The 15,662-nt window shown below is 32.8% G+C and overlaps 1 protein-coding gene across 9 annotated transcripts in view; it reads left to right on the top strand.

Annotated features, from left to right (window-relative positions):
- LOC127802391 (calmodulin-binding protein 60 B-like) overlaps positions 1–12,725 on the top strand; it is a 38,850-nt gene extending 26,125 nt beyond the window's left edge. For 4 of the 9 annotated variants that reach the window (XM_052338174.1, XM_052338167.1, XM_052338171.1 and 1 more), the window contains 5 exons: positions 2,677–2,837; positions 2,932–3,126; positions 11,006–11,252; positions 11,432–12,000; positions 12,082–12,725. In XM_052338174.1, coding sequence (XP_052194134.1) covers positions 2,677–2,837; positions 2,932–3,126; positions 11,006–11,252; positions 11,432–12,000; positions 12,082–12,525 — 1,616 coding nt within the window. In that variant the 3' untranslated portion in view covers positions 12,526–12,725. Of the gene's footprint in view, positions 1–101; positions 631–2,676; positions 2,838–2,931; positions 3,127–7,628; positions 7,780–7,949; positions 8,063–8,164; positions 8,212–8,449; positions 8,496–8,670; positions 8,718–9,099; positions 9,591–9,787; positions 9,949–10,043; positions 10,239–11,005; positions 11,253–11,431; positions 12,001–12,081 lie in introns of those variants that run through there. The other 5 variants (XM_052338173.1, XM_052338170.1, XM_052338172.1 and 2 more) reach the window with 5 other exon arrangements.
- The last annotated feature ends 2,937 nt before the right edge of the window (positions 12,726–15,662 follow it).

Genomic DNA, 15,662 nt, shown 5'->3' on the forward strand with positions numbered 1-15,662 from the left:
CTTCTTGGCAAACACAGCCCATTGAATTGAATAGATGTTTCCTTCTCTACTCTCTCTCTCTTCCACATTTGTCTGGTTTGATTGTATCCTTCCGGGTATATACTCAGCAGTACTGTGTGTGTGCCTTTTCCTTTTAGGCGGTTAGTTAGTCAGTTTGAATGTAGTTTGCAGAATCTCAACTGGTTGTAGGCCGCAAATATTCATAAATTAATTGATTGGTCTATGTTGTTTGATAACTTCGGTGAATCTAAATTATTAACGGAACAAACCCTGTAATTTCACAAGGAATCCACGCCCACTCAATCTTGTATGCCATGATAGTTGATGGCCTAGGCTAGCTTGCATGTCCTTCAATCTGTGCTTGACTTTTGAGACCAATACTTGTTTACTTGAAACTTCCACACAATTTCCCTGAAGAAGAACTCTGTTTGTCTATTCATAGCATGTTGACCTTCACCATTTTTGTGGTTACCTGAATTTGGATATTGGAATTTCTCGTTGTTTTTAACTTTTTAGTGTTTCATCTGTTTGGTGTTCGATGGAAAAGAAATGGAACTCTAGTCATCAGGGGGATGATGATGGGTCTGAAGTTCCAGATCGAGAATCCAAACGACGATATAGTTTGGCAGAGTGGGTGTTATATATGGTAATGTTCACTGTGTTCTTTGTTCTTGATATGGTTTTTAATGTGTTTCTGGTATTGGTGCAGTGTTGTTGGAGATGCGATGCGACAGCGTGAACTGCAGAGGACAGAAGCCATGATAAGACATGTGGTAGGATTACATTCTCTTTCCTTTGAAGCCCCAACTCATATATTCATTTAGCATCCTTTTATTCCAACTATTTTGAAAAGCTATTATATTCATTGCATTTATGAAGAAGACAAAAAGTTCTAAGTTAGTTGAAGTTTGGCCTTCTAACTTCTTCTAAGCTCGGTTATTGGAATTGACCTTTTCAAATTTTTTCCACAAAGGATGTCATATACTGAATAGTCAAGTATGTTGAGTTCCTGGATGTTATATGCGACTGCGAGTGAATGACAATACATGTGTGTGACTTGTATAATTTACAGGAATGTGTTATACAAAATGATTTTGTATACAGAATTCTGTGTTATACAAAATGATTTTGTATACAGAATTCTCGTACAGAATTATGGGGCTCATTAATACCCATGCATTAGTAAGGGTAAAACCGTTCAAAATAATTCACAATTATGGAAACCACCTTTACACATTATTCTATATGAGTTTTTGGACAAAATTCTGTGTCAATCTCAATATTTTGTATTACTACAATGATTCTACACTAGTTTTATTTTTTAAGAAAATTCCATGTCATTATTAATTTTCTTCAATACCATAACAACTTGGATGTCTGGGGGTTAGAATGTGCTTTTTGATTTGTAATTGCTGTGTTGAACCACTTCGTAATGTCTATTCACTATTACTTATTTGATTTGTCTGTTCACTATTACTTATTTGTTTTACTGATAGGTACGGGAGGAAGTGGAGAAAATATTTGCATCCTTTCATCATTCAAGTTCAAGGTAAATTGTTTATTCCATGTGAAGTATCTGTCCTACAGACTTTCTGAGTGATAAAATGTCCTAGGGCTTCTTCTCTGATTGATACTTCCAGCCGCAAGGATACAGGATTAGATCAAGTTTGTTTTATGGGATTATTCATAGTTGGTGACAGGCTCTTAGGTATGATATGAGTTATAAGGGCCTTATAGAAGATAAAACCATAACTGGCAAGCTAGAATTCATGTGGTCGGCCCCAAATAATGGGATTAAGGCTTGATATGTTGTTCTTGTGTTCATATTTATTGAATCATGTAGTTCTTTTTTCATGGTTGTGGAACTTGTAGTATTTTGAAACTTTTTGTCTGATTTTTCCTATCTTCTGTCTAAAACAAACCTCGTGTTAACTTGTTTCAGATCATCATTTGATCCATCACAATGAAGGGGTTTCCAATTGCATTTTGATGGCAAACTGCCCGTTAACGTGTACACTTGCAGCAGGATAGAATCTGTAGATAATAACCCTGTTAAAATAGTTATATCTGATGCTTCAAAGAAAATTATAAGTGCTGGCCCTCTATCTTCAATGAAGGTTGAAATTGTGCCCCTTGATGGTGATTTTGGGGCTAATGATGAAGGGGACTGGACTGAGCAGGAGTTCAATGCAAAGATTGTTCATGCAAGAGAAGGCAAAAGACAATTGGTGACTGGGAAATCAGAAATTACATTGAGAAATGGTGTTGGTTATATTGATAATGTCAGCTTTACTGATAATTCAAGATGGATAAGAAGTCAAAAGTTTAGATTAGGTGCAAGAGCTGCTTCAAGCAATTCCAATAAAGTCAGAGTTAGAGAAGCCAAAAGTGAACCCTTCAGGGTAAAAGATCAGCGAGGAGAGTGTACGTCCTTCTTTGACTCTGTTTTCCCATTGCCTTTTCATGGATAACTGATAGCTCACTATGAAACGCACATTAATGATTCAACATCTTAAGGAATACACTAACATGTCTCCTCATCGTATCCAAATAACCTTTTGAAAAGAAATTATGATATTCTATGGAGCTATGTTCCTAAAAGAATTTTGATTCATCCATAAGCATGCTGCACTTTATTCTATTGAGCTATGTCACGAAAAGGTCATTTTCCTCCAGCTTATAAGAAACATCACCCTCCAAATTTGGGTGACGAAATATGGCGCTTGGAGAAAATATCAAAAGACGGTGTTTCCTATAAAAGTTTATCCAAAAATGGAATTACCACTATTGAGCACTTCCTGAGGTCATATTACATGGATCAATCTTCACTACGCAAGGTAAGGAACTCTCCCCTGCCTCTTAAGTGGCATGTTTATATAGATAAACTGGTATACAAGAAGTATATCTAACCTCTTTCTGTGGAATTTCAAGTTACTTGATCATATCTCAGACAAGCAATGGAAGACAATCACAGAGCATGCTACTGCTTGCGTTCCAGATGATAAATTGTATACATACCACAGGGAAGGAGAAACGCTTGTATTCAATTCCGTCTTCAAGGTTGTAGGAGTCACCTTTGATGGCCAATATTACCACTCTCTTGATGAGCTCGATGCAGTCCATAAGGTGCGTATTCCTAGCTTGAAGCTTATTTAAATACAATTGCACCACCATTCTTTTCTCAGAACTACATAAATAGATATTTGTTTTGAAGTTATTTCCAGGTTGGTCGAACTGCTTGTGACGCGGAGGATACCTCAAGATATGTCTATAGGAAAAGATTTTCATGTTAAACATCATCATGACATTATTTGCTAATTTTCTGATCTGTTCTTGGGTTTCATGTTAAATTTGTTACCCTTGCCTTGAATCCTCTTGGTGAAAATGGGTGAACTTTTTAGGGTTTGAGCAATGATGCACTGGATAGGGTTTGAGCAATGATGCACTTAAGAAGTAAACTGCTCTTTTGTTTCTGTTATCAGCAGTTTTATTGTGTATCTTTTGCGATGTTCCTAAGTTGCTGCCTTTTCATTCAAATTTGATCAACTTGTCTTTTCTATTATCAGGACTTGGTCGAGAAGATGGCAAGTCACGCTTACAAAAATATGAATGACTTCGTTCAACTTGATCAGCCATTGTTATTTCCCTCACTACCATCAAACCTGCTAGCTGATCTATTTGCTAATCCAAGTGCAGGCCTGCATCATTCGAACTCTGCAGGACTAAATCAAGGTATGGAAAACAAATTTTCTTAGACTGTCCTAGGATGCAACATATTAGTAGAAGACTAATAGAGACTCTTACGAGAAATAGATAGAATGGAACAAGTGTTTAGATAAAGAAGTTGGGAAAGGCTAAGAAAAACTTGGTGCGAGACTCTTCGTTATGATATAACTTATAAACAAAAACAACTAACGAGCTATGCCATTGCATAATGGAATTAAGGCTTGACATGAACACTAGGCATTCCCATCTCAAATTCACAAAGGCTAAATCCAAGTAATCTTGTATTGAAATGCAGACATAGCACTTTTCCATGGTGAAAAGATTGTCCATTTTCTTTTCCATCTACTCTGATACAATTAATTTCCAGGATTAATGCCTTAGTTGAGAGTTAGAATTCATGTATCCGACCCTCCATAGCCGGATAGAAGCTTGTATGGCTGCATGGCTCTATGGCTATATTTTCTTTGTACTACTCAGGAGCATATTCTTTTGTTTAGCAGATCAGCTGGATATACCGCCGGCTTCCAACCTTTTCGCTTCACCTGAACGTACTGATGCTGCACAAGATTACAGTTTGCCGGAAAGTTCTATGGCGCCGTATTTTCACCCGACGGCAACCAGTTTATGCAACAATTGGCCTCCGTGGATGCAGATCGGTAAGAATTATCAGGTAGAAACATCAACTTGGGAAAGAAACGGATGGTTCTCTAGTCCAAGCCGTGGAGGAGCAGGTGGGATTATGTCTCCAAAGAGTGGAAGACCCAAAGCTAGGTGGTTTATGGTTCGCGCTGCCTTGAAGTGGGTGATGTCAAGGTGTTGCCGGCAACGCCTTTGTGCCTGAATTTCTAGACTGTAGTCTAGGGCGAGCTTTGATAGCAATAGAAAGATTGTCCTTCCGTGATTCAAGGTCACGAGAAGTTTGACTTATGAAAATAACATCTTTGTAACGAAGTAAGGAAAGTGTCGTGTACAAATACGACTATCTCTCAACCTTAACAAAGTTTAGGATCGGATTATGTCAAGTAAGCCACCGGCTCTTTTTAAGAATATGCAAATTTTATATTCATAGCATCAATGGTTTAAAATGTGTAAATTATTTCTTTGTAAAGTAAGGTTAATTATGTATGAAAAATGACTTTGTTTGACCTTCAATTTTGGTGCTTAATTGTGAATATTTTTATGGAATAAGATATTAGATTTGTATTAGTAGATTATGATATATTTATGCAAGATTTTAATGAGTCGAGTCGTTTGTGAGCCGTTCTATATTTGGCTCTTGGGGATAAAAAAAGTGTAATTTTCCCTAACTGGGGAAATGATATTGCACAATACCAAAACTAAATAATTTTAACATTCGAAAATTTTTGCGAAAGTCATACAAAAATGATAAACATTATTTATAAAGAATTTTAATTCTTATAAGATTTTAAAATTTTAAAATAAATATTATTCATAAGAATTTTAATGTAGTAGATTCCTGTCAAGACATACACTATTAGTAAGAATTTTAAATCTAGGGGATTTAAGAAACTACATGTTGTTCTATAAATAAACATATTCTCATTCTAAAAAATATACGTCTCAAATATTAATTTCAATACGGCATTCAAGTTCTCAATTTCTAACTTAAGTATCAAAATGTTTTGCGTAGATATTTTTTTATGTCATTTGATCGTTATTTTTCTTGCAAATTCCATACAATTTGAAGACGATGTTTTCACTTTATAAATTTACTTTGGTATTCGAGCGACAACATTAAGTAGTTAATAATATTCTAAAATAAAATCAGATTGATCAGCTACTTCTAAAAAATTATGACCACACTAAAAATAACTTATAATTTACAAAGAAGTATTATTTATTTATTAAAAATACTTATAATTTTATATGTGTTAAAATAAAATGAAAAATAGGTACGTATAATTTGATAAACTTCCTTCACAAACAAAGTGCTACCGGCGAAGCACTGGCCGTGGCCGTGGCCGAGCTTCCATGAATTTTCATGGCGGCATTTTCCTGCCAGGTTCCTCCCCCTTCCCTCCGGATGAATCAATCAGTCGGGCACTGAGGATTAGAACTTTCTAAAGAGTATTTAATGCTTGCTGGGTACGTACGTTGATTTGTGGTTCAATTTCAATCTATCCCCTTTCACTCACCACCATATATAGACGCGTCTCTCTCGCATTAATTGCTGCTGCAGCTTCCGCCAATCTTCTTGGCAAACACAGCCCATTTTCCATCGAATTGAATGGATGTTTCCTTCTCTACTGCTTTTCTCTCTCTCTCTTCTATGTTGTTTGATAACTTCGGTGAATCTAAATTATTAACGGAACAAACCCTCTAATTTCACAACGAAGCCACGCCCACTCAGTCCCACCGATGTAAATTTGCTTGTTAACTCAGTGGGGGCAAAGTTAAATATAAAATATATAATTTTAAAAATAAGATAATTATATTAATATGAAAATATATTTTTTTTTTTAGACTTCCATGCTAGAAATTATAATTATTTAAGAAAATTATCTTGATTATTTAAATCTTTAAACTCGTCATGACCATTGAAGACTAGACTTTGCCGTAGAAGAAGTTGAACACAATTAATTAATGTATTTAGACGAATTCGATAATCATACAGTGTTTGTTCTAATTATCTGAAGAAAATCGTCTTAATATTTTGTTCTTGATTTATTAAGAGTTCACAGTTGTTTCGGACTTAATTGTGTGCACAGCATCTCCAACATGAACTTAAAGTCCATATTTTATTTTTAAATTACTAAACTTTTTTTCACAAAAGAATCATCACCTATTTGTTTTCCATTATTTGTTTTAAAAAGATGACAGTATAAGCAAAATATAAAATTTTTGCTTATATTATATTCCAACCAATCACCAAATTCATTGAACCAAACTGAAATAAATCATTTTTGATTTCGAGACTGGCATAGATCTCTTTGCAAGTAAGCTCTTCTAATTTGATCTCGAAAATTAACATTATAATCCATTCTTATTGTTCTTACCTCATAATCTATAAGAAGTTATGCAACATCAATTTACTCAATACTTGTTTTGTTAATTTGTTTATTTTTTTCAATATAAATTTTCTCCATATTTGCTTCACAATTTTTTTCAATAGTTACTTTCTTTGCATTATCAATGTAAAAAAATAAAATTATGAGTAAATTGTAAAAAATTTTGTGATAGTTACTATTGGACCATTATATACTTGGATTTTTAATATTTATTTTTTTATTTTTAATAGTATAGTATAATATAATTTTCTTTAATTTTAATAATAAATTATTATAAAAAATAATTTTTAAAAAAAAATCTGGCCTAGTGGATCCACTGGTCCACCTCACGCTCCGTCCTTGGTTCCTTGGTAATGATTGGTTGTCCTGTATGCCAATAATTGGTTCACTGAATATATTATTAAAATATAAAAAAATATTAAATTTTAGTTTATAAAGAAAAAAATTATTAAATTTTAATTTAATATATAATTTTATAATTATTGTCAATTACTATTAAAAAAAATTAACTAAATGTTGATGTTTTTATATTTTAATACAAAATTCATTAATTTTTTTATACTTTATTATAAATTTCAGTGATTTTTTTATATTTTTATATAAATTTTAATAACTATTTATATTATTTAATTATTTACGTTATTAATTACGTCTACGTCTTATTAGATTTTTTTTAGTAATTATAAAATTAAAATTAAAATTCATTAACTTTTTAACAATAAATTAAAGTTGAGTTAAATATAAAAAAGTTAGGTGTCAGTTCTAGAATTTTGCATGGTTGACTAGTTGGCTTTCCAATCTGTGCTTGACTTTTGAGACCAATGCTTTTTTACTTGAAGCTTCCACGCAATTTTCTGGAAAAAGAACTCATTTCCGTTGTTTTTAACTTTTTAGTAATTCATTTGTTTGGTGTTCAACAAAAATGAAACGGAACTCTACTCATCAGGGGGATAATAATGGGTCCGAAGTTTCAAATCAAGAATCCAAACTACGATCTAATTTGGAAGCCATGGTGAAACGCGTGGTACGTAGAATTACATTCTCTTTCATTTGAAGCCCCAACTCATATATTCATTTTAGCATCCTTTTATTCTAATTATTTTGAAAAGCTATTATTATATTCATTGTATTTATCGAGAACACGAAAAGTTCTAAGTTGGTTGAAGTTTGGCCTTCTAACTTCTTCTAAGCTAGGTTATTGGAATGGAGCTTGTCAAATTTTTTCCATAAAGGATGTCATATACTGAATAGTCAAGTATGTTGAGTTCCTGGATGTTATATGCGACGGCGAGTGAATGATAATACATGTGTGTGAATTGTATATTTTTTATTGCTACAATGATTCTACACTTTTACTTATTTGATTTGTCTATTCACTATTTATTTATTTGTTTTACTGATGGGTACAGGAGGTATTGGAGGAAAAACTTGCATCCTTTCATCATTTAAGTTCAAGGTAAATTGTTTATGCCATGTAAAGTAATTTTTAACTTTTTAGTAATTCATTTCTTCGGTGTTCGATGGAAATGAAGTGGATCTCTAGTCATCAGGGGGATGATGATGATGGGTCTGAAGTTCCAGATCCAGAATCCAAACCAAGATGTAGTTTGGCAGAGTGGCTGTTATATATGGTAATGTTCACTGTGTTCTTTGTTCTTGATATGGTTTTTAATGTGTTTCTGATATTGGTGTAGTGTTGTTGGAGATGCGTCGATTTGGGAAGCCATGATGAGACGTGTGGTAGGGTTACATTCTCTTTCCTTTGAAGCCCGATCTCATATATTCATTTTAGCACACTTTTATTCCACTATTTTGAAAGGCTATTATATTCATTATATTTATCAAGAAGACAAAAAGTTCTGAGTTATTCATTTGTCTATTCACCATTACTTATTTGCTTTTCTGATGGGTACAGGAGGTTTTGGAGGAAAAACTTGCATCCTCTCATAATTCAAGTTCAAGGTAAATTGCTTATGCCATGTGAAGTATTTGTCCTACAGACTTTCTGAGTGATAAAATGTCCCAGGGCTTCTTCTCTGATTGATACTTCCAGCCGCAAGGATTCAGGATTGGATCAAGTTTGTTTTATGGGATTATTCATAGTTGGTGACAGGCTCATAGTTATTATATGAGTTATAAGGGCCTTATATAAGATAAAACCATAATTGGCAAGCTAGAATTCATGTGGCCGGCCCCCAATAATGGGATCAAGGCTTGATATGTTGTTCTTGTGTTTTTATTGAATCATTTAGTTCTTTTTTTATAGTTGTGGAACTTGTATTTTGAAACTTTCTGTCTGATTTTTCCTATCCGCAGTCTAAAACCTCGTGTTAACTTGTTGCAGACCATCATTTGATCAATTTGATCCATCACAAAGAAGGGGTTGCCAATTGCATTTTGATGGCAAACTGCCTGCTACCATGTACACTTGCAGCAGGATAGAATCTGAGGATAGTAAACCTGTTAAGATAGGTATATATGATGCTTCCAATAAAATTATAAGTTCTGGCCCTCTATCTTCAATGAAGGTTGGAATTGTGCCCCTTGATGGTGATTTTGGGGCTAATGATCAAGGGGAGTGGACTGAGCAGGAGTTCAATGCAAAGATCGTTCATGCAAGAGAAGGCAAAAAACCAGTGGTGACTGGGGAATTACAAATTATATTGAGAAATGGTGTTGGTGAGATTAAAAATGTCAGCTTTACAGATAATTCAAGCTGGATAAGAAGTCGAAGGTTTAGATTAGGTGCAAGAGCTGATTCAAGTCTTCCCAATGAAGTCAGAGTTAGAGAAGCTAGAAGTGAACCCTTCATGGTAAAAGATCAGCGAGGAGAGCGTACGTCCTTCTTTGACTCTGTTTCCTCATTCCCTTTTCATGGATAACTGATAACTCGCTGTGAAACGCTCATTCATGATTCAACATCTTAAGGAATAAGCTAACATGTCTCCTCATCGTATCCAAATAACCTTTTGAAAAGAAATTATGATATTCTATGGAGCTGTGTATGTTACTAAGAGGTCATTTTCCTCCAGCTTCTAAGAAACATCACCCTCCAAATTTGGATGACGAATTATGGCGCTTGGAGAAAATAGCAAAAGACGGTGTTTTCCATAAAAGGTTATCTGAAAACGGAATTACCACTGTTGAGCACTTCCTGAGGTCATATTACATGGATCGATCTTCACTACGCAAGGTAAAGGAACTCTCCCCTGCCTCTTAAGTTGCATGTTTATATAGATAAACTGGTATACAAGAAGTATATCTAACCTCTTTCTGTGGAATTTCAAGTCACTTGGTCGTATCTCAGACAAGCAATGGAAGACAATCACTGAGCATGCTACTGCTTGCGTTCCAGATGATAAATTGTATACATACCACAGGGAAGGAGAAACGCTTCTATTCAATTCCGTCTTCAAGGTTGTGGGAGTCTCCTTTGATGGCCAATATTACCACTCTCTTGATGAGCTCGATGCAGTCTATAAGGTGCGTATTCCTAGCCTGAAGCTTATTTAAATACAATTGCACCACCATTCTTTTCTCAGAGCTACATAAATAGATATTTGTTTTGAAGTTATTTCCAGGTTGGTCGAACTGCTTGTGACGCGGTGGATACCTCAAGATATGTCTATAGGAAAAGATTTTCATGTTAAACATCATCGTGACATTATTTGCTAATTTTCTGATCTGTTCTTGGGTTTCATGTTAAATTTGTTACCCTTGCCTTGAATCCTCTTGGTGAAAATGGATGGACTTTTTAGGGTTTAAGCAATGATGCACTGGATAGTGAATGCAGAATCCCATCCGTTGTGTGAACATCTATGGGTTTGGAGGGATTGTTGGTACTGAGTTTAGATACGCGCAGACACATTTATAAGGATATTAGGTGGTTTATTTTTCTCTTGTTCATCTTTTGTTTGAACTTCAAAGGTATAGTTGGTCCAGGTTTTATCTTTTGGTCAAGATGATTATCGTATCGTTGGATTACATCTCTCTCTCTCTCACTCAGCAATCTGATGAAATTGTTGTTTAGTACGTTAAAAAGGGGAAAAACTGCGTACAAAATGAGTGAAAAATAAATCCTCATGTGGTGGTTGTTTCACTAGGTTTAGGTGCTCGTCTTTGATGACTTCTTAAGAAGTAAGCTGCTCTTTTGTTTCTGTTATCAGCAGTTTTATTGTATATCTTTGGCTATGTTCCTAAGTTGTTGCCTTTTCGTTCAAATTTGATCAACCTTTCTTTTCTATTAGCAGGATTGGGTCGAGAAGATGGCGAGTCTCGCTTACAAAAATATCAATGACTTCGTTCAACTTGATCCATTGTTATTCCCCTCACTACCATCGAACCAGCTAGCTGATCCATTGTTATTTCCCCCACTACCATCGAACCAGCTAGCTGATCCATTGTTATTTCCCTCACTACCATCGAACCAGCTAGCTGATCCATTTGCTAATCCAAGTGCAAGCCTGGAGCATTCGAACTTTGCAGGACTAAATCAAGGTATGGAAAACAAATTTTCTTAATCTCTCCTAGGATGCGACATGATAGTAGAAGACTAGTAGGGACTGTTGCGAGAAATAGATAGAATGGAACAAGTTTTCTTAATCTGCCTTTTCTTTTTTATTGCTATTTTGCTTTTATTGCTTGGGAGACGCATTGATAGATTATTATTTTTGCAGATATGCATCAGTTTCACCAACCGGCTTTGGACAGACTCGAGTCCTCGCAACAAAAGGAGGCGGCTCGAAAGGAGTCTCAGCCACATAGCGCCCCGATTCCCTACTCTGAGGAAGTAGAGGAATGGGAGATTCCCTTGCCTTGGCAGAGCAAACGGGCCAGGGTGGATGAAGAAGGCACAAGCGCGACTGGGACGACCACAGAGCCTACTTTTGGTGACCTTTCTGATTGGTCAACCCCTGACTTTAGCCATTTTTTCGAGGAAGGAGTCCCGCCGGATATGCCTTTGCCATTTATTCCCAGGACATATGCTCCCTTGGAGGCTAGGAGGCAGGCAGAGAAAGAACCCGAGGCGCAAAAAGCGCAGGCTCAATCAAAGAGGTCCCGTGTCCCACGTGTGACCTTGCCACCCAAGAGGGGGCAAATCCGAGTTCGACTTCCCTGGCAATTGGTAAAAAAGATCCGCTTTGGCCTGAGGCTGATCTATCCGACGGTGAAGCCCCGTGATGAGCAAGATTTTTTGAGAAATACATCAAAGGCTCTAAATACTGCGGAGCAATGCCGAATCGAGGTATGGAATCTCTTATATTTCTTAGCTCATACCCATTTTATTTGAATGCGGTTATTAATTCTCGGGTTTATGGCTTGGCAGGGCATACAACGACAGGTTATGGCTACCACGAATACTCGGGCAGATTTGGCCAAGGGTCGAACAAACGTACAGAAGTTAATTCAGGATGGCTTACGCCTCCAAGATGAGCTGAGGCATCTGGAAGGTAAGGTCGGGGACCTTGAGGACTACCGGGACAAAACCCTGGGCCACGAGCGAGACACTAATGGAATAAGGGGGGAGTGGAAATCCCTAGAGAATGAAGTTCGCCAACTGAAGGGAAAGCTGGAGGAACAACAAAAGATTGAGGCAGCCTTTCACGAGGCCAACGCCTCGGTGATAAAGGAACATAACCGAGCCCTGGAGGAGAAGAATCACTTGGAGACACAACTCCAGGAGGGGAAGGGGAAAGTTGAAAAACTGGCCCGACAGCTAGGAGAGATGGACATCGGCACCATTCGGGCGGAGGCGGTCAAAGAATTCTGACTTTCTCAAATATGTCACGAAGAGAATTGAGAGCTATGCTTAGGCTTTGTCAAGTATGACTTTTATCTTCCCTCCTCCCACGTGTGTGGGGACAATACGTGGGTTTTAAGGTGAGAGATTTCACCTTTTGCATCTAAATATGAGTTTTATCTGGCTCGAAACTACCCGAAGAACATACGTGATAAATTTATAATTTTTTATTTGTATTCTTTTTTATAATTAGTCTATTTAACATATTTTATGTTTTATGGTGATGATAATCTTTTATGTATAATGTAATAGGGCTAAAATTTAATAAATTATGTCATTATTATATATATTTTTTATTTAATTTCTTTTATTATTTTTCTTACCGTGTTTATATAAATTTTATATATTAAATATTTTTTTCTATAAAAAAGGCAAAGGAAATTAAATGGAAGTTCAAGTGGGGCCTAGGGAAAGAAGAAATGGAGAAATTGAAGGCAATTGAAGGGAGGCCACGTATATGCATCCATTTATATATATTTGGAGGCTCAAATATAATATATTAATCAAGAAGTGCAATTGGACCGTCCTCATTAAATTGGAGCTATCAACTGTCACTTTCAATTAAACAATCTTAATATATATTAAAGTAGAAGAGTACTTATACAAAAAAATTTCATTCAAAATTTATTTTTATTTTTTTAAATAATAAATTAATATTTAAAAGATATATATAATTTTTTTAGAATAATCACTAATTCTATGTCATTACATTAATTGTTCAGTACCATTATTAATCAGTTAAAATAATTAGATAATTAATATTTTAAATTTATATTATTATTAAAATAAGACATCATCTAATTTTTAATATGGCCTTCACACTTTTTAACAGTCACACATTTTGGAATAATCAAATAAAATTAATTTAATTACATTTTTTATGTAATTAAATTAATTATTCATTCTCATTATTAATTAAATAATTAATATTTTAAATTTTTATTATTATTAAAATGAAAACATAACAAAAGTATGCTCCATATGAATCTAAAACACTAGAAAAGTAAACACAGCATAACTCTCATGTCTAGTAGCTTCACGGCTTTTTTTTTTTTTTTTGCTCTTTTGTTTTTCTATTAGTTTTTTTTTCTTTTTCAAAAAAAATTAATATTTAAATTTTCTACTATTATTATTTAAAATAACACTTCATTTAAAAGGTAAGAACAATTTTTTGGGGATAATCACTACCATTATTGATCAACTTAAATAATCAAATAATTAATATTTTAACTTTATACTGTTATTAAAATGAGACATTATTTAGTTTTAAATGTGACGTTCAGACTTCCTAACAGTCACATATTTTGGGATAATCAGATGGGCAACTTCTATGCAATTATATTAATTATTTATTATCATTATTAATCATATAATTAATAATTAATATTTTAAATTCCTACAATTATCTTAATATATAAAGTAACAAACTTCTTACACAGTTTTCCTCCAAAAAGTTACCTCTAAAATTTGCATTAAATTTACATGGTTTTCCAATACTATTAATTAATCAAAAATAAATATTTTATGTCATGTATTCTTATCAATTAATCTCTCAATCAATCAAAAATAAATATTATTTCTGATAAATCTGAATAGACAACTTAAACTATTAATTAAATCATAAAAAATTGTCCATTTGTATAAAATGTTATCTTTTTTTATATAATATATTAAACAAATTATAATAGTTTACAAATATTTTTTCCCTCAAAAAATTAATCTGCCAAACTATTTTTTGTCTTTAAAATTTATATTAAATTTGCAAAGATTTTTCAATACTATTAATTAATAAAAAATAAATATTTTTTGTCATATCACCTCATCAATCAATCAAAAATAAATATTATTTATGTGAAATATATAAAGACAACTTAAACTATTAATTAAATCATAAAAAATTGTTCATTCATATAAAATGTTATCTTTAAATCAGCAAAGTATTTTGTCAAATGGCAATCAATATAATATATTAAAGTAGGATAATCAGCAAAGTATTTTGTCAAATGGCAATCAATAGTAAATTTCTTTCCTTTCAAAACTTGCATCAAATCAAAGGTAATGATTAATTAATTATTAATTTTAATTTAATAACTATATTATAGTTTTAAAAATATGATACCTTGGATTTTTTAATGCTAATTAATTAATATTTAAGGTATTACATTTTTAAAATTATGGAAGAAATCAAAATCTATATATCATATTTTCAATACTAATACATGGGTTTTTCAATACTAATTAGGATGTAATATATCACATTTTCAAGACTATAGAAGAAAATTAATGCATAGTAAAAGAAAAATAAGTCAAAATCTATATTTTTAAAGTTTTGTTATCATTACAAAAATTAAATTTTAAGATCAAAATTTAAGAGAATTTTTAATTAGCCTTGGAAAACCCATACTTCCTCACATTTAGGAGTTTTAATTTATATTTATATTTATTATAATTTTATAAATAAATAAATATATAATAAATAGTTTTACTTTAATAATTAATTAATCATTACCTTTAATTTAATGTATGAATTTTTCAATATTAATTAAGATTTAAGATATTATATTTTCAAGAATAATGCATGGATTTTTCAATACTAATTAAGATTTAATATATCATATTTTCAATACCATGGAAGAAATTTAATGCATTGCAAAAAAAAAAAAAAAAGTTAAAATCTATATTTTCAATGTTTTGTTATCATTGCATAAATTAAAAATTTTAAGAGAGTTTTTAATTAACATTGAAAAACTCATACTTTTTTATGTTTAGGAGTTTTAATTTATATTTATAATTATAATTATAATTTATAAATAAATATATAATATAATAAATTATTTTACTTTAATAATTAATTAATCACTACATTTAATTTAATGTAAATATTTAATGATTTGTTGTTCAATTGTAATAGTTTTTGTGTATAAATAGGAAGTTCATGTCAAAAAATTTCATTTTATATAGTGTTATATAATTTAATAAAAAAAATTTAAAGTAACTTTTCAAAATATGGACGTTAAATGTTCGAGTTGTGAGGCTTTGGGAGATTTTATGCTTTGAAGATAGGTAAAAAACTTATAACATTCCTGTTATATGTATTTCCCGCATCA

This window comes from Diospyros lotus, chromosome 5, assembly GCF_014633365.1.
Source record: "Diospyros lotus cultivar Yz01 chromosome 5, ASM1463336v1, whole genome shotgun sequence".
NCBI lineage: Eukaryota > Viridiplantae > Streptophyta > Magnoliopsida > Ericales > Ebenaceae > Diospyros > Diospyros lotus.